Source organism: Pempheris klunzingeri, chromosome 18, assembly GCF_042242105.1.
Source record: "Pempheris klunzingeri isolate RE-2024b chromosome 18, fPemKlu1.hap1, whole genome shotgun sequence".
Classification (NCBI taxonomy): Eukaryota; Metazoa; Chordata; class Actinopteri; order Acropomatiformes; family Pempheridae; genus Pempheris; species Pempheris klunzingeri.
In genome coordinates this window covers 14766217-14786070 of record NC_092029.1, presented here as the reverse complement: position 1 = coordinate 14786070, position 19854 = coordinate 14766217, and the positions used below count along the sequence as shown (strand labels likewise).

Genomic DNA, 19854 nt, shown 5'->3' with positions numbered 1-19854 from the left:
GGGAAAAATAATCTTTTATTTGATCAACTATTTAAGAAAAGAAAAGAAAGAAAAGAAACAGCTTCTTTAAGTGCTGACAGCCTTTTTAACCAACTTCACAAAAAATGTACAGAAAAAAAATAAGAACCATATTGTACAGATATATGTGACCAGCACTCCTAAGGAAATTATTAAGCAATGAGGAGACATTGAACAACGCTGTACTATAACATTTTCTGTAATGATATGAAACTGATGAAAGAGACTAAGATAATAAAAATCCTTGATCATTATGTAAAAAAAAAAGTTCTTGTTGGGTTTCCTTTTTTAATAAAATGTATCTAAAGAAAAAATAGTGATTTTCTTCTTTGGTACTAGAGGTTTGGTAGGTGGTAGCCTGAAAGTTAGAGAAGTGCATGAATTTTGATGAATGAATGAGTAACAGTCATACCCTCCATCACTAACCATTGATGAGATCCATGAAGGTTTTCAGGAAAAAAAGCATTTGTTCAGTACAATTTTGAGGTACTTGTACTTTACTTAAATATCTACATTTTATGCAAATACATACTTAAGTTATCTACATTTCAAAGGGAAATATTCGACTTGTCAGTTACTTCTCAGATTAAGATTTTACATTAAAAATCCTATAATAAGCTTATAAAGCACAATACGGGTATAAAGATAAAACCAGTGGTTTCTTACATGAAAAGCAGTGTTTAGTTTGGACTCCTTGTCATGTTTCAGACTATTCTGTCCGAGCTGTGAGCAGCTCCACCAAAGAGACATATTCTCTCTCAACAGCTTCATTAAAATATCTATTTGAGGCCCAAAGAGGCAAAATCGTTCAATGTTTCACAGAAAAGGAAAGATGGGAGAAAAAAGTCCAAAGAAGAATATTGTGTGGTCAACAGCATGTGAAGCATTCAAAGCCCAGTTACATTAGTAAAATCACTCAAAGCAATGTAAGGGTGCCATATATAACAATACATCAGTCACAGAGGGCATTTTCCTGCAGAATATGTGCAAGTTTTGATAGTTTAGGTACGTTTTCGCTGATAATACATTTCTGAGTCCCTCATCCACCGCTGCTCCTTAGAAAAACAAAGGCAAAACAGCTGCATTGGAATAAATCACTGCAAAGGCAAAGGGAGGTTTAACTGTCTGTCTTTCCAGGAAGGTAAGTATTTAAGAATCGGGAACTGGCAGGAGAGAGCCTAATGAGGAAAAGAGGTTAAGCACAGAGGTGTCAGAAAGGATTAACTTAATAGAAAATACAGCAGGAAAAAGGCAGCTTCAGGCTTTGGTGTAGATATTTCTGAGGCTGCAGGAGATTAGACAGTTTCTGTTCTGCTCGGCAAGGTGAAATGACAGTAGATCCCATTAGTTTGTGATGATTAATAGTGCTGTGACAAGAACTTAGTTAAATTCATCTATGTGAACATGTATAAAAACGTGTGGAACGTAAGGGGATCAGTGGGAAGACGATTGTGGAAAAATAACGGCAAATTCTTCATACCCTGGAGTGCAGTGAGTGTATGTTTATTTATTAGAGGATACACTGACACGGTAACAAGAGATTTTCCAAGCATTTTATCTCTGAGTAGCTCCATGACGAAATAATGAGGAAACACTTAAAGGCCAAATCAGTAGTTTTTTGAAGCTACAGTATATATTGAAGGTACTAATTGAAGTGTGAAAACAATCATTACTACTGTAGCAATACTCTGTTAGTGCTGGAAAGTAACTCCATTCATTTAAACTTGTATTGTTGTCAAGTCATATTTTTAGGAGCTCGTACTTTTGAATACTTTCACTTCACTACTTTGTACTTTTGTTTACTCTGCTAGATTTCTGTGAGGCCTGTAGTTGCTTGTTACTTGACAGATTCAGAGTTTAAGACAGAATTTAGAATTGACCCCATCAGCTACATTAAAATGCTACATACACATTAATGCGTAATTAGGATCCAAAATTAGCTATATAATGATATGATCCAAAATTAGCTATATAACTCTCCTACATGAGAACAATCTATCTGTCTGTCTGTCTTGTGTATAACTTAACTTTAACAGCAAGAAAGATCTAATTAACCATTTTTTATTTCATCATTTTGAATGATTCCCTGCTCTCACAACAGCTGATAGTGATACTGACACTCACCATGTGATGGAGGGTCTGATGTAGGAGCTAAATACTCACACATAACAAGTGTTCCTTATTTTCTGCTCTTACCCTGATTTCATGAATTGTACCCTTCTCTTTTTATTTCTTCTTTTCCCAATAGTCTCATTATTACTTGGGGCTTTTGCCATGCTGTCTTTGGCACAGTCTTGCTAATAAAGCTAATTGAGTTGAAATAGAAGCTGCAGAGCAGAGAGGGGGCGCTGTAGAGTCGCGCTGTTGCCAGGGCGACGACTCAAAACAGCAGGCGCAGTTTCACAGCAATGGCCACAAGTGTCCCGACTGAGCCTGGACCAAACTCACTGTAGCGGCTGGACGCGGGGCTGCGAAGACCCGGAGAGACCTTCTGCTGTTTCTGGCCGCTCGTGTGTGAGTAAAACACACGTTTTCAGAGAGTTGGATTATTAAGGAGTAAAAGCCTCTGGCCCAAAGTCATTCAGCTCGCTATCTTTGAAGCGGTGAGTACACGCAGTCTGTTGCGGGACGGCTACCGTTAAGCTACGCAGTTAGCGGCTGCAGGCTACTAAGCTAAGTTCCTTGTTATTGTGGCGTTAATACAAGTTAGATTTTACGCAGTAAAATGACGGACGGTGTGTTTCTGCGTGTGTGTGATAAGTCTGCTCTTGCCGCTGTGCTGTGAACTATAGCTCTGCTGCACAAATATGTATTTCTACACAATAGGAAAGACTCAGTTGCTGTAATTCCTCGGTTGACTCATTGAAATCACGTTATGTCTAACTTAGCTTAATGCTACATCAAGCCGAGCCGGCAGCTGCTAGTTTTAAACCAGAAAACAATGACTAATTTATGAGAATGTTTTCTATTTTTACTCTCTACATGTGTGCATGTAGCTAATTATAGTCAGAGATCTGGTGTTGGAGAGTAAATTCACCAAATATCTATCACTTGGGTGACTTTCAGTGAATAACGTAACTATTATATCAACAAATTCCATATTGATAAATGACAGCGTCTCCAGGAGTTGTAACTGACATTTATACAAGCAAATTCTTAAATTGATAACTCTCTAAGTGGATTTTTGATCTTCTTAATTTTGGTGATAATTACAGATTAGCCTGCAGTTGTGCTGTAGGAGGATATCCCATGTTTATTTGGGATTAGAGGTGGGAGGAAATCACATGTTAGGACACAACTATCCCACTGAAAAGATTGTTAGCACATTAAGAGGCATCACTAAACTGTATTTGGTCTGTTAATGGTCATTCTAGGTAAGAATTGTTACATTGAGTATGCCGGCACAGTTAACCGCTGTAACTTTTAGTTTAAGTAGTTTTTGATGCCACAGGAGTGAGGAAATACACTACACTTTCTGATTTTTCAACCATATCTCACAGCCTTCTTCTGCAAATGAGACCCCTGGAGAATAAATGGAGGATACTGCAGCACTATTTTCACTCACAAATTCAGGATTTCTTGTACATCAGAGTGAGTAGCGTGAAAGATGATGTACAATAAGATGCAAGAGGACAGGGACAGGGAGATCCAAGTTTACCCAATTCTAATTTGGACTCTATTGAGATACTTTTAATTTGTTTTACATTCAGTGCCTGTGTCGTTGGACCTTCTTCGGTCAGTTTTGGTCAGTATTTTGTATTTTTGGCCTTCGAGTGTCACCTCACCCTGTTCAGTTAATGGGTTTGCTGATGTGAGCTTGATTGTATCAGTCTAATTTGACGTCACGCGGCACAATTAGATCTTATTTAATTTCACAGAAATATTTCACCACCCCCGTAATCTTGCAGTGGCCATAAACTTGCTCCTCCAAACTGGTCGTGTTGTTTGTTTATGTCCAGGTGGGTGCATGAATTTCCATTCTTTCTCAATCCTCCACCCAGGTCCCTCTGTCCCTTCCCCAGCATCCCTCCCAGTGCTTTTGTGACCACTGAGCTAGAGTAGAGCACGAGATCCCAGGCTTAATTAAGCCCACAGGAACAGATGGCCTGCTGGCAGTCTGCTTGTCAGCCGTACACTGCCACTCTAAACGGAGCTAAATGCTTCTGCAGGGGAGGGGTTTGGAAGCTTGGACCAAGAGCAGGGGGGGATAGACCTGCCAGACATAATTAGCTGTGGGAAGTAGGTAGGTAGTAGAGGGGGAGGGCTGAGGTAGTAAGTGACATGTGTGTATGACTGACTATGTGACATGAGCCTCAAAGGTGACTTTCAATGACAACGCCATGTTTATCCTTCTGTTACTGCACACAGAAAGGTGTCTTTAACTTCTTAGCAATAATTAGGGGGGTTTACCATGTAAATTAAGGAAATATGTATATAGTTATGTGTCAAGGCTACAGTGTATTTAAGCCATAGCAGATTGGAGAGAGAGAGCCACTACAGGCCCATGGCTTTCAAGATATATCCTTCTTTTTGGCCCGCACAGAGCACTTTCACTCATCACTCAATTTCATGAAATATAGATTGAGTTTGTTTTGTTTTTTTAAGCGAGCATCTGCTAATCATACCAACAAGCAAATTTGTTAATCCAGATTAACACACGTAGCATCCTTAAAATAGAATAATATGCACATCAATCATAAGAGTGATAGATCACATAGTGGTAGTTCTGCGTCTTTTATTTAGGCATCCATACATAGGCTACAGATGGGTATTTTAATTAAGCTGTCCATGAGGACGGGACAACTGGGGACAAGTGACCCAAGAAAATGGCTGGATGAGACTGAGCAGAAGGGATTTCAGGTGACTGAGGCCACAGAGCTTTCCATGTAAAGAGTTAGATTAGTGGTGTGAAAGATGAAAGCAAGTGAGAGCAAATGTTAACCTCGCTCAACTGGCAACCAGCTATTAACGATTAAATATGAGCTTAACTGGTTGAACAATTTATTAGTTACCACTGTTAAGTAATTTGAGTTTGTGAGGGTCAGAATACAAATAAATTAAGACTACTTTATTGATCCACTTGAGAGAAATTCACATGTTAAACCAGCACAAGAGACATGCTCTAAAAAAGTAAAGAAAATACCTTTTAAAAATACCATTTAAACAAAAGCTACACACACACACACATATACTAATTATTTGTGTAGTTGTATATTTGCAAAAGGTAAGTAATGAGTTGTGTTCATATTGTGGTAAAATTGTATCAGTTTTTAAACTTTGGCATGAGAATATAAGATAGAATTGTATGATAATTTTTCTCCACAGATTTTTGGCGATATAAGCAACATATACAGTGTATATTTTGAAAAATGATGCAACACCAGATTCACCCTTTACCCCCTCTGAAGTATAACAAAATAGGGAACGTGTTGGCAGCCGAGGATATAGACTGCTCCAATATCTTAAGTGTTGTCAATTGAGCTAATGATCAGGCTGCAGCCCAAACTAGTGCAAATTTTATCTGGCAGTGGAACCTTTGAACTTCTGTTTATGGTTTACTTATGCTAGATGTATTAAACATACTTGACTTTATTCACCATGTTAACACTTAATGCTGAAAAATAACATGGACATTTTTTACTCTGTTTGTATTTCAGAATGACAGATTAGATAAAGGACTACATCCTCCACTGGTGTGCTATGGCCTATGAACGGAGCAGTCTCACGGTCAGCTCCTTGTAACACTCAAGCAGCTCTCAGTAAACACTGGGATGGTTTGAGCTGCGCACTGCTGCAGCAACGATGATCACGTCCCATATGAATGGTTATGTGCAGGAGGCCTCTGGTCAGGCCAAGGGCCACAGGGAGAGGGCAGTGGACTGTCCAGGGGAGGAAAGTAGCCTTGTCAAATCTCCACACTGCAGTGCCCACATGGAGAGGATCCAGCACTATCAAGAGGAGCTGAGGAAGAGGAGGGAGGAGGACAGCAGGGGGAAGCATGACATCGACCCCAACGCTTCACTGAGGCTCAAGAAACTGTCACAGAACCCCAAAGTGGGGATTGACAATCCTACATTTGAGGGGAAGGAAAAGGCCACCAAAAACACATGTGCCCAGGATCCTGTAGGCGGTGAGTTGAGAGGAGGAGGTCAATGAGGCCTAGAAGGTCTTTATGGGGGTCAAAGAGGGTGGAAGACGGTTACAAAGGAGAGGAGGACTTTAGACCCAAGAGAAGAATACAGAGTTGCGACGTTTTACAAAAAATCAGTGACAACAAAAGGAGTGAAAACAATGACTATTGAGGGGGAAGAGCAGAGGGCGTTAGTGCAGGAGTGTGATGGGGTTTAGGGGCTGTTTCCACTAGTTAGGCTAGTTTGAGTTCACAAAATATTGTTTGAACTAGTCTGTGTCCACAACATATTAATTTGTAGAAAGTAATTGATTAATTTTCCACACAGATTTTTTTTTAAATGAGAGGGTGGGTTCATTATTACATTTCTTCAGTTTCAAACTCATTTCAGTGACAGATCAGGAGTCAGTTGATTGTTATTCAGAAGCTTCTGACATCTTGCTAATAAAAACAGCAAATTACATCAGACAAAGAGCCCTCTCATACAAATGCGGTTGATCTGAATGTGTCTGTACACCTCATCTGACTTAACTTTGTGCCCCTTGACAGTGCTGGCTTTGGTATGACAGGGAGGAGGTGAACATGTGTTTCTGTAGGATTACTACACAGTATACTATTATTATACTAAAGGGTAATTGCAGTTATTGTGTTGGGTCAACGTGTGCCTCTCGACTATGAAATCTGGTCTTCTCAGTCTAATACATAATTAATATTACTGTAGAGTGTAAATTGGTGCAGAACATAAATCCAATAAATTGTTTCCATTCTGTCTGCTATGATAAATCTTCAAATCAAAGTCTAAGTTGAACAGAAATGAAGACTCACTGGCACACAGGTAGCTCAAGAGCTAAATTCTAGACATTCACTGCAGAGACCAACAGTTTGATTCGTCACATCACTGGAGGAGAAAAATCTCCCCAAAAAAGAAAACTCCCACATAATTGAGGTCTCCCACCACAGCTCTTAAAGAACACACAGTTTTTGTCCTACTGTGCTATGACACACCTGTCATACACACAGCTGTGTATAAATGTTGTTATGGCTCTGAAAGCTGACAGCTGTGTTTAGCAGACATTTACAATATGAGGTATGTGCCTTTGCAGCAGGGATGGCACCACACCTCAGGAAGCAGTGGGCTAACATCGGGGTGATTCAAGGGCTTAAGTCCAGTCTCCCCAGGCTTAACATGTTTGTGCCTCTCCTTTAACCTCTAAATATGGACGTCCACATATTATATGAAGTGACTCTTTGAAATAACATGGTTCTAATAATATCATATTCTTAAAGGAGTACAAATTTCCTGACTTTCATCTGTTTGCCCCTGTGTGTCTCTGTACTGTTCGCCTCACTGTCTCTGCCTCTTTCTCAGAGTTGGAGGAGTTGCTGCAGGCTCTGAAGTGGGTGCAGCACTGTCTGACTGATGCGCAGAGCCAGCAGGATGTGGAGCTGATAATGCAGCTCGTTGCCAAGGAGGACTTCAGGAATGCCTACACCATCTACACCGCTGTATCCCAGCAGATGAGCCGAGTCAGTCCCACTTCACCCCTCACAGCACAAGCAAAGGATCTCTGCCAGGAGGTGCGCAAAACAGTCATTTTAAAGCAACTTGTTCAAGCTGAAAACAAACATTGTATGGAAGCACTTTGCTGCAGTATGACGACTTATGGAAAAGTAAAAGCAATTTATGCAGTGCTCAGTGGAAGCGTTGCTGTTAGTATTGAATCAGTACTTGTTAAAGTAGTTGACACTGCTGCATCTTACCGTTTTGTAAATGCTGGTGGTTTTAGTGTCCACAGCTCCAGGAGAAACTGAATCAGGGAATATTCTTTTACCCAGAATAACGAACAACTCACTTTAATTTTTAGAAATTTTTTACCATGCCACAAAACCAATTCCTTACCTCATGAGACTAGCAGTGGTCTCCACAGAGGAGGCAGTTAGTGCATACAGGCATAAAGGCGCTCAGATTGTACTGGCCAATTTGTGGTTTGGACCCTGTTAAACTTCTATTTTGAAGCAAGTACCTCTGTGAGTAAAGTATCTGAACAAGCTCAATGAATCATGAAAAATCTTTGCTTGAGGTGATGATTAATTCAACAAAGCTGCCCAAAAGACAGCTAAGCCAGTCTGAATAATTATGAAATGTAAATTGTCTTGTGCTTAACAAGGTGAGAGAAAACAAAAATTGGGGATTTGTTGGATCTAGTCCGTGCATGAAAAATGAGTGAGCTGGAAAAAAGTGAAAAGAGGCAGAGGGTGGAAAAATTTAAAATGGAGAATTAGGGTGCAAAAAAGGACAAGATGACAGGGAAATACTGTACATTAGACATGGACAAAGAAGGAGAAGAAGGAAGGCATGAACCAAAGTGTAAATACTTGGTTTGGTCCACTTGTTTGCAAATATATTGTATAAAACATCACAGTGGTTTTTATTTGATTTCCCTGTCCACCAATTACCTCTTTAAATACCAGCTGACAGTTCTGCCTCCTGAGCTCTGGTACAGAGAGTGACAGAGAGCACGAAACCATCTCAGTATTCATGTTTGAGTAGCTGGGAATGTGCCACACCTGACCTCCTCGTTGACAAAACACAATCCAGTTGGTCTTTACTGAAGCAAAGCGACAGTAATTGACTTGTGTCCCTGCAGAGCTGAGCCTCTGCACATTGAGTGTTCAAATGCAGCCTGTCACACAGAGCCCGTTCTCTGTAAAAAGACAGAAATTGTGATATGGTTTGCTATGAATTAGGTAGAAGCTCTATACAACAATGACAGGCTACACCCACAATAGGCACTTCATTAGGATTAGTGTCAACTTTTGATAGGTGTAACATGAGCGAATGTAATACAGGCTTCTCAGCGCAGTCAGAGTGGTGCAGTGTGATTTTTAGCTGATAGCTAGATGTGTAAGAGTCAGCCTTGTTTTCACGAAACAGGCTGCTATGAGCTGTGTGGAGTTCATTCAAAGGACACCAAGCAGCACTGCTATAGAATTGATATTCCAGTCTTGAAATGAGTGGTTTGAAGATAGGGGGGCTGGGTGAGATGATCTGTTTTGCTTTACACACAACACGTTGTCTCCCTGCATACAGTAAATCAGTGTGTGCACTCACCCCCGGGCACAGCTCCCGAAGCGCTTAACAACTCGTAATAGTTTGAGCTGCAGTGTGTCTAAACTAAGAGGTTGTGCTGTGTGACAGTCAGATTGGCTGTTGGGTAAACTAATCTCCCAGCAGCCCTTGGTGCTTGCTGAGCAGTGCAGCACACTGCAGGAAGGAGGCCAGGATCTGGGCAGCCAGAAAAAGAAACTCCAGCAGCTTACAGCAGCGTGGGCCGAGGTGCAGCGTTCCTGGGGGGGGGAGGGGAAAGTGCGTCACCTTGTTAATGAGCGCTTTGATTAGTGTAATGGATGAACTAAGCTCCGAGCAGGAGAGGAAGAGGCAAAAAGACAGAGTATCAGAACACCAAGATGCCTTCTGTCATGATCCAGAACACAGTCCAAACCACAAACAATAGCATCTTCCCTCCAAATGACAGCACAACAACTGAGTGATTAAAATAGAGCCTTGTAACAGAGTGGAGAAAAGAAAGAAAGGAATATAAACGGAGCAGAGTGGAAAGTCTGAAAAGCCATGGAAGAGAAGTGTAATGTGCTGTAGTATAATTAGGTGCTCCCAAAGTTTATGCTTAAATTTGGCTAAACACAACTTTCATGTGTAAACACACACAATGAAAATGAATTTCATTGGTTGTTTTTCCAAGTGTAACAGCTAGCTCTCTGGAATGTGACACCCTACTGTGAGCTACCATTGGGAGCCAAGTACTACGTGTGTGATTGTATGCGTGTGCAAGCACATGCACATGTATGCCTGCACACATTTGTGTTTTTATTATTTTTGCAATTCTTTGAGAATCCAAACTGCAGTCAACACATTACCAATGTAACCAGATTATTTTGTTAATGTATGTAGGTTTAGGATACAATCAGTTTAGTGTCCAAGCTTCATGTAGATATTTATGCTGCCCAACGTTGAGCAACAGTGTCACTGTTAGTGAAATGCTAAACAGTGTCATGAAAAAAACCCAGATGAAGGAAGTGTCCAACTGTTATGAAAAGATTATTCACATTAATTGTTGCACACGTCATACAATAAGACAGTATCTTGCGTTTGGCATATGTCTGTGCAAATGTAACTGAGATATGATGTGTAAAACGTTCACAGTCCGCCCTGAGGTTTGTCCAAGGAAATGGGTCATTGACTCACCAAAATCCAAAGAATGCATCCTCTGGGGAGCGTTAATGTAGTCATCACATGTCAGAGTGATGTTCCACCCTTCCGATTTGAATGCACAATTAGAAATTTTAGTTCAATGTTTTAAAATGTTCTCATATTGTAATGAACGTCAGAAGAGTTGAAGGTCAGATGAAAAATCTCTTGTTTTAAATAGCAGTACTGTTATACTAATTGTTAAATATGATTATAACAGCGCACATTACACATCCTAGAAGACATTCATAGCGTGTCATTCGGTTGTTCACATGGAAAGTGACAGAAATGATTGTGTAAAGAATGAAAAAGCTAGAGAGAGCTAGAGAGAGAGGTTCAAGCCCTGGCTCCTCCCTTTCCTCGTCTCCATTTTGATATTCAAGATAGTTTAAAGTTGTAAATTGGTAATAAACTTAATTTGCTCTTGACTTCACCTGGTCACCCTGTTTACAGCTCTTAGTGAAAGTCAAACAGTTTCCCTCACCATAGTTCTGTGTTTGTGTTCAGGTTCAGAAGATGCTCCAGTCCAGCCAACAGAAGGAGGGTTTGGAGCTCAGAGCTCTGCTCACCAATCCTCATCTGCAGGTCAGATATCAGCTTGCCAGCTGTGACTCAACATACCTCTACTTGGCTTACAATATTATTGTAAAGCAAGCCAGCTGAGCCTTATAGACCAACTCATTAAATTAGTTAATATGCTGGTAATTGGAAAACTGGAAATATAATTATTGTTACACTCTACGTATTCCAATAGGGTAATTGTTTCTCGTGCACCTTCCACTGGGAGGTCAGAAGTCAGGCTTAAGTATATAATACTTCATAGATTATGAGATATAAAAATGGTCTCACCAGCTCAAAGGCATTTGAAGGATAGTTTCACTTTGCTACCATGTACCATCATATATTCTGGGCTAAAAGCAGACCAAATGACAGATTGCTCCATCACGATGCACTGTACTGTACTGTACATGGCAAAAGACTGGCGGATATAGAAAGCAGGAACTTTATGAAGAAAGTTATGAGATCATGTCATCTTTGGTGTCCTTTGTGCTAGTACGGATTTACTGTTTTGCTCAAGGACATTGGTGCAGGGCAGATGCTTGCTTCTCAGATAAACTCTTTAATGACGCATTAATTTTATCTGTTATTATTAGCTGTTATTTTAGGGTGTGCAAAAGTCAGTTTCTTCAAGGTCAACTAGTCTGTGTTTTGTTCCAAAGATTAATCTAGTGGGTCTCAAGAAAGGCCATTATGTAAATTAGGCTGTAATGTGGGTCAGCTCTCTTGGTAATGAAAAAGCATGATTGGTGCGTTCTTCGCAGCGGACCGCTTGTCAGTTTCTTTGAAATTAAAAAAGAAAAAAGGCAATGAGAAATGTAAAAGATCTCGCTGGTTTATGACAGCCTACAGCTTTGATGTAGTTCACAATTTAAAGGATGTAATGCTATACAGTAGTTTAGATGAAGTAAAGCCATATTTAACCTTTTAATAAGGTTTCCTCTAATGTGTGAAAAAATGTCCTGCTGACAAGGTGGATGCCTCTCTTAAATACATGTTGCCAGACTCAAGATGTAACGGTTGATCTGTGTTCACTGAGTATCTATAGAAGTTAAAATAATGTAATTACATGATGCTATTATCACAAGAATCTCAACAATTAAAAAAAAACCTTAATTAAAATGGTAACTATTCCCTATTTGTTATGATGGGGCATTAGGATGAAGTAAGCAAGGAATTTTAGGGAGATTTTAGGTTATTGTGTAATCAAAGTGAGTGTGATTAACCATTAGCAAAGAGGTAAAATATCTGTCCTATAACTTCTAATCTTCAGTTATGAGTAATTTCCAAGTCCATTTTGGCTGTAGCTTAAATAGTTGGCACAGCTGGCTAACAGGACAATTAAGATGTTCCAGTGTATGTGTACCGTCCCCTTATAAAAGCATTACACACTGTTGTTTACCTGTGCATCTTTTCAGTGGACATTTGGTACGCTATCATGAAAAGATTCAAATAGAGTTGCCTGGAAGTGGCTTAAACTGGGGATGCTCTACATTTATCAATATAAGCCTGAGTGGTTCCTCTGTAGAAAAAATGTACGCACATTATCGTCATTGTCCATTAGAGACGCAGTAAGGTGAGAAAAGACTCCAGGTGGATGACTGCTGTGATTTTATGGTCGAGGGTCCTGACAAAGGGCCAGGGGTCTGATGTTTGACCCATATGACCACCAATTCTCCTATTGCCCTATTAACCCCTCTACTGAGCTGGATCCATGCAGCCAGCGGGGGCAATATGATGTGAAGTGAGTCTACTCTGTGGCACAGAAAGTGGAACAGATTATGTTGGTTTCTCTGCGGGGAGTAGAAGATCACATGAGTCACCCTGTAGTCCGTACAGGTAAACAACCTCATACTCTAAACTAATGGAGACAGGTACACGTGTGAAAGAAAGAGGGGCCCCTCAAGTCCACCCGTGTCCCTATCACAGTTTTCTAGGACAGAGTTTTCTCACAAGCAGGGAAGCCAAAGGTGTTTGATGATTGATGGCGGTGGATCTTGACTCTTAAACGCTGGGGGAGATTAAGACGGATTGTGTGTATGCCAAAGCTTAGCCCGGCCTCCGCTCTTTCAGGTCCCCTCTGCTGCAGGATAGAGAAACTAATTTGGACAGACGGTTATTAATTGTGGGGTACAGAGCGCTTGTCACATTAAATGTAGTGAAGGAGCAATCTCTGTTTTATTTCTGGCTTAGAGGTGGGTCTACTGACTGGTCTTGTTAAAAAAAGACGAGGGGTGAGCACTTTTCTGTTCGCAGGTGCATGTTTGAAATGTGTTTGGTGTCTTCTTTTCATCAGTTTACACTGACAAGTACAAACCACTTGATAAATGTGTATGATGTGCTATAAGATTTATGATCATATTATTGCCATGCCAACCATAGTCCTTAAAACAGCATTCATACAGACACAATTCACTATTTTCTCACGCTGCCTCCTCCTTTATTTTTCTGTCTGCGTCTCTGTCTATTATGTGTTTGTAAAATTTCTCTACGTACGTACTGTTTGTCTCTATGTGTGTCTCTGTGTTTGTTTCATGTGGCAGGCACTAATGCAGGCCCATGACAGTGTGGCAGTGCAGGAAATGGCAGAAGAAAGCACGACCCAGTACCTCGGAGAGACAGTTAAACTGGTGCGGTTGGAGAAGGCCCGTGACACTCCACTGGTGAGACAATATCCATCAGTTCATTAATTATTTAAAGGAACACCAACAAAAAATTAGAGCAAATATGCCACTAAGAAATATGTTTGGATCTTAAGCATCTATTCCATTGTGTTATTCTCTTTACGTTTTTTTTTTATTCTGTGTACGTCTGGTAGAGAAACCTCTACTGTCATCCCTCACCATGCTTCACCACTCACATTTATCATCTGGGTGTGTCAGTGTCAGTGTACCCACAAATCAACAGGGCAGCAAAACGCCTGCCAGTGTGAGCTCCAGGCGCACATTTGAAAACAAGGGCACTGACACAATGATGTTCAGCATATGTGGTATATTTCCCTGCATTCAAACTGTTGCCTCTCCCTCTGCTTTTAGACATGTCAGTCTAGGGAATATTATTACAGGTTTGAGGTGTTTTGTTTACATATTAATTATCCAGTGAGATCATCTTAGTCATCAACAGTCTTGTAACTGTGTGTGTGTGTGCGTGTGCGTGGTCATCAGGGTGCGACAGTACGTAACGACATGGACAGTGTGGTGGTGAGTCGTGTGGTGAAAGGCGGAGCAGCAGAGAGTAGCGGCCTTCTCAGCGAGGGAGATGAGATCCTTGAGATTAACGGGATTCCTATTCGTGGGAAACACGTGAATGAAGTCCACGACTTGCTGGTGAGGATCACGGATCATCCCGTAGTCTGTTGATTATGCACAATAATTTATGGGAAATGATCTCTGGTACATCTATATATTAATTAATGGGAAAGTTAAGGAAGCTTTGTCCCTCTGACTGTATTCATTTATGAAAGAAATCATTTTCTTTTTCCTTTGCCAAATTGAATGTAATACAACATAAATACCTGAGCTGTTGTTTTTGAACAACAATGCACTCTCAAAATATAATATACATCCAGAAGCACAGCAACTGGGGCTCTTAAGTAAATACAGTCCGTAAAAAATGTAGTTTTATGGAAATGTGATCTCTGTCATGTTTAATTCATTTCATTCCACCTTTTCCATCAGCAACAAATGCACGGCACTTTGACCTTCCTCCTCATCCCGAGCGCTCAGATTAAACCTGCCCCACACAGACAGACTGTGGTAAGTCTCTAATGATGAGCGTGTGTGTGTGTGTGTGTGTAAGTCTGTGAACTCCTGTCTGCATGCATGCAATGCCAACCTTGACATTGTAAACCCCGTCCTCAGATACACGTACGAGCTTACTTTGACTACGACCCCTCTGATGACCCCTTTGTGCCGTGTCGGGAGCTGGGCCTGTCCTTCCAGAAGGGAGACATCCTCCATGTCATCAGCCAGGATGACCCCAACTGGTGGCAGGCCTACAGGGATGGAGATGAGGACAACCAGCCACTGGCTGGACTCATTCCAGGTAGAGGTCAGACCAGGTCTGAATATCATTATGTACTTCATTTCTTCACAAGGGCAGATAACCACAAGGACAAAATGCTACCAATGCAAACAAATCTAGAACAGGTATAAAATGTGTAAATAATGGTTTTTATATGATTGCAGTATCTCAGCACAGTATCTTTATTTTTGAATACAAGTGACATCATAAACATAAGACATGGAGAACTAAACTATAACACACTGTACAAGCCATAGTAAAACTAAAGTACATGGTATCTCCACTTACAATACATGTAGTTGTATATTCTGCATCATAAATATTTGAAGCAACAAGACTGGAGATGCATGCAAATGACATTGTCGGTGCACAGTCACTTGGTTGATATAACAGTCATTGAATAAATGTGTTGATCAGAAATTGTCCAACCGGTATACACACTTGTATAAGTGTAATCGTACCACAATATGTCAATATGTCATGTCATAAACCCTCTTGTCAGTTCTCACAGTCAACAGCAGCCTTGTAACACACAAACAACAAAGGCTGAACTGTTAACAGTCAGTATATGAAGGACAAACACCTGCATGATATTAAATCATTTTTTAAACCGCTGTAAATAACTTTAACCAGAAAAATCGAAATGTCCTCTAAAACACATGTGTATATGTATATATTAGTAAGTGGCATTCAACATAAGATAAACAGTGGTGCTTGATTCCAGTATAATATCCAATAATGAGTAAAGTACGCAGAACTTCTCGTGACTCACTCCATCTTCAGTAGTACATGAGAATGCAATCACAGTAAAGGGGCGTGAAAGTTATCTGTAACCAACCGAGCGCTGTCGTCCTGGCAGGAAACACCATCCATCTGGCACATCAAGTAGATTAAAACAAACACCTAAGAATTATTGGCGATTACACTCTAACCCAGGACTGTTGTGACTGGAAGCAAATGAGTTTAAGTACTGAAAATGGAAAGCTGTGTAAGGTGTAGTGGTCCAGTGCATGCAATTTAAAGTGAACATGGACCTTTGAAATGCAAAACACACTGGGTTTGTGTGTCTATATTTACAGTGTTGGATAGCTGATCTGTGTCTCTCTGCTCGTCTCTTTTTCAGGGAAATGCTTCCAACAACAGAGAGAGACCTTGAAGAAAACTCTAACGGACAGGACTCGAGAACACCAAGGTAAGCGTAAAATTTTGGACATGCACACTATGTGGTGAGAAAACACAAGGTATAATTCTCAAACCCAAACATTTTGCATGTACTACTTCAAGATACGGTGGTCGTAACAGAGTGAAATGATTATCCCCCTTTTGAAAGCAAACATTGTTTGACCCTGTCGTTTCTGCAGGGAAGCTTTGGTATGCAAAGAAAAGCAAGAAACAGAGGAAGAAGAGCACATCAACCGTGAGCAGAAATACTGGTAAGATTCCACTTTTTAGTGTGTTTTTTTTTTTTCTTTTCTAGCTGTGTCTCTTCAGAGGCTTAACAGTTTGCGGAGTGGGTTTCATGTTTGAAAATGGGCCCCCTCTCCCTCAGCAACCGCTGTTTAAAAAGCTACACCCGTAACCCAAAGAACTCCAATTGTCGCTTCTCGTTCACCGGCAGTGAAAGACTGCTCCTGACTGCAACTGTCCTCACATTGTCAGTATTAACCCCACACGTTAGCTGGAGTTGACACGTCCTGTCGGTCTCACAGCAGCTTGTCCAGACTCGGTGTGTCACAGGTCAGATTAGTCCCGGAGACGTGATCAGAGGAGGCACCAACAGGTGCCCAGCAGGTGCCTAAATGGCTTGAAGGGACCTGTGGTGTTATTGGTTTACACATAGCAACACATATACACTCAGACAGACACACACAGACACACACACATTTCTCGAGTGAACAACTGTAGCACACTGATTTTATGTGTTGCTGAGAGACTCAAGTATGAAGCAGGACGTTGTAAAGAGACTATAAAGGCTTTCCCACAAACAGGAATGATGATATGTTAGCGTGGTGTTGTGTTGATCTCCCTCTAATCTCTTTCCCCCCTTCACAGACAGGTCAAAGATCAGAATTGTTTGTCAGGGATTTTTTCACTAACCCCTCCTAACTGTCTCTTCAGACTACGATGACATCCTCACCTATGAGGAGATGTCGCTTTATCACCAGCCTGCCAATCGCAAACGGCCCATCGCTCTGATTGGTCCTACAAACAGCGGCCACGATGAGCTGCGTCGGAGGCTCCTGTCCATTGAACCGGAAAAGTTTGCCGTTGCTGTTCCACGTAAGTCCCCACTTTTTTAAAGCAGGGGGACATCGCAATATCAAATATTCATCAACACTTCATGAGTCAAGTCAAACTGATTTGTCCTCTTTCATGACTCAGACACGACCAGAAACTCAAGGATAGATGAGCGGAATGGGCGCGAGTACCACTTTGTGAGCCGCTCTGCATTTGAAGCCGACTTAGCGACCGGGAAGTTCATTGAGTCTGGGGAATACGAGAAGAACCTGTACGGCACCAGCACCGACTCAGTTCGACACGTCATCAACTCTGGACGCATCTGCCTGCTCTGCCTCCACACCAGGGTAAAGACTGAGCACCTGTCACTATTTCTGTCTAACACATTAATCACAAAGCCCATTTCATCTCCATGTCATGATCTTAACCACTGGCCTTGAGGCCTTGAGTATAAATCTCAAATTGTGTTTCGTTTGATACTCATCACTGCTGATTAATGCGGAAAACTCTGTATAGTCAGTGAAAAAGATGGTAGTGTTTGGTTTGGTAGATTTTCAGTCCTGTTTTATCTTTGTTTTGGTTTGTCCTTCCATTTCATATATATGTAATATACATATATATCCCTGTTCTTCCTCTTCTCAGTCACTGCGGGTACTGAGGTCATCCAACCTCAAGCCCTATGTCATCTTCATCGCTCCTCCTTCTCAGGAACGACTACGCACCCTGCTGGCCACTGAGGGGAAAACACCAAAGGTACCCACTGTTCAGTGTCACTCCTAAAAGTTAATATATGCATATGAAAGAAAACATCTTAAAGGAAAATGAACCATTTAAAGGTCCCATATCATGCAAAATGGTTTTTCAACATAAATATGTGTTGCCTAACAACTACCAAACTATGAGAAAAGCTCTTTACTTTCCAGCCCATTTTTCTGTAAACGTGTGAAAACACAATGTTCACATTTTGCTCCCTTTATGATGTCATATTGGGATCTGTTGATCATGTGACCTCCTCCAGCCCTTCAGCAAGCTGACTGTACTCACCCACTGAAGACCTCCTCAGTCCACCATGCTGTTACCCCTTTGTTTTACCTCACTAACACCAGCTCCCCACAACACAAAGGTGTTGAAGGCAAAGCCACAGATTGTTCTGTTCTTCTAAAGCAGAATGTGCAGATAGTGGCTGAAAACAGCTGCAGCAGCCATGTCCGGTATGACCAAAAAATCAAACCAATTAAACCTATTCTAAGAGGATCTCCAAATACAAGAATGAACTTGACAAAGAGCATAATATGGGATCTTTAAGGTTTAAAACACTTAAGGGCTTTTCAGACAAAATGTGCTAAAATCTGTCTGAAATGTGTCTCAAAGGGCCTTTAGGCAGAGCAACAGAATAAGTTATGTCAATTTTAATAGTCTAGTTTTGACCTCACAGCATCTTTATCTGGGCAGAAATAGTAAAAACAAATCATTTACTCCTGGTACTCTAAATACACAATAACATGACAAGAACATGACATCATTGCATAACCAAGCGATATAGAGAAAACAGCTATCACAACAAAATCAAAATATAACCTTCATAAAAGTAAAGAATTAATGACCATTGAGGATTTCTCTCTTCTTGTTTTCTGCGCTCAGCCTGAAGAGCTTAAGGAGGTCATTGAGAAGGCCCGAGAGATGGAGAACAATTTCGGCCACTTCTTCGATGCCACCATTGTGAACATGGATCCAGACCAGGCCTTCCACGAGCTGCGCAGGCTGATAGAGAAGCTGGACACTGAGCCACAGTGGGTGCCCACCTCCTGGCTGTGCTAGAGGTCACAGGGTCTGACCTCAGAGTAGAGGGAGGTAAACAGCAGAGCAACAGTGAATGTTTCCCGGAGATCGTTAAATGAAAGATGGACGGTGCTGATTGTCACTGGATTTTCGCTTGCACATTCTCCTCGTTTACAGAGGAGGTGATCCTCACCACATGTTGCAGGGATGGACTCAAGTTTCTTACATTTCTTTTTGTCTCTGTGTGTGTGATTTTTTTTTTTTTTTTTTTCTGTTTGTTACATGAAGTTTCTTGTCAATCTCAGTTTTATGCAAAGTCATTTATCAAACAAATAGAAATATTTCTATGCTATCCTTAATAGTTATTTATAATTGTAAATATATATTTTCTAGTCAAAAGGATCACATATTTTATCATTACATTTTGTGTGTGTGTGTGATGTACGAAACGGTGCACTCAGCTGGGAGAGTGTTAATGTCACAGTTATAAAATGACGTCCTGATGAAGCAGGTACCAGACTGAAGAGAAGCGGCCATGATTAAAGCGGCTGCCGTGTAACGTCTTCCATTCAGACACAGAAGGGAAATCTGCTGTAATCTGCTCCACGCCACTGTCAGTATTATTTTGTGTTGTCTCATGTCGCTGTTATGAAGGACCTCAAATCTGACACATCGTCTCTAGCTGGTTCTCTTTACTGTCAGTCTATCATGCTGCAAAATACTGCTGAGATAAGCTTTTATCAACAAAACATGTTATCTCTGAGCGTAACAAACAAGGTTTTGCTTCTTTTCTTGAAATCATAAGCACAATTCTGAAGTGTGAATAAAACCAGATACATAT

The 19854-nt window shown here is 40.9% G+C and overlaps 1 protein-coding gene across 2 annotated transcripts; it reads left to right on the top strand.

Annotated features, from left to right (window-relative positions):
* Nucleotides 1-2477: 2477 nt before the first annotated feature.
* On the top strand, nucleotides 2478-19837 carry pals1b (protein associated with LIN7 1, MAGUK p55 family member b). 2 transcript variants are annotated; one of them, XM_070849086.1, is made up of 14 exons: nucleotides 2478-2621; nucleotides 5676-6148; nucleotides 7518-7726; nucleotides 10923-11000; nucleotides 13529-13636; nucleotides 14138-14299; nucleotides 14651-14728; nucleotides 14834-15017; nucleotides 16120-16188; nucleotides 16358-16429; nucleotides 17115-17276; nucleotides 17379-17581; nucleotides 17877-17987; nucleotides 18876-19837. In XM_070849086.1, the coding sequence occupies exons 2-14, from the start codon at nucleotides 5821-5823 to the stop codon at nucleotides 19050-19052; spliced, it is 1941 nt and encodes a 646-aa protein (XP_070705187.1). In that variant the 5' UTR covers nucleotides 2478-2621; nucleotides 5676-5820; the 3' UTR covers nucleotides 19053-19837. The 2 variants fall into 2 exon arrangements, with proteins under 2 accessions (XP_070705187.1, XP_070705186.1); XM_070849085.1 differs by having other exon boundaries at nucleotides 13517-13636.
* Nucleotides 19838-19854: the final 17 nt, after the last annotated feature.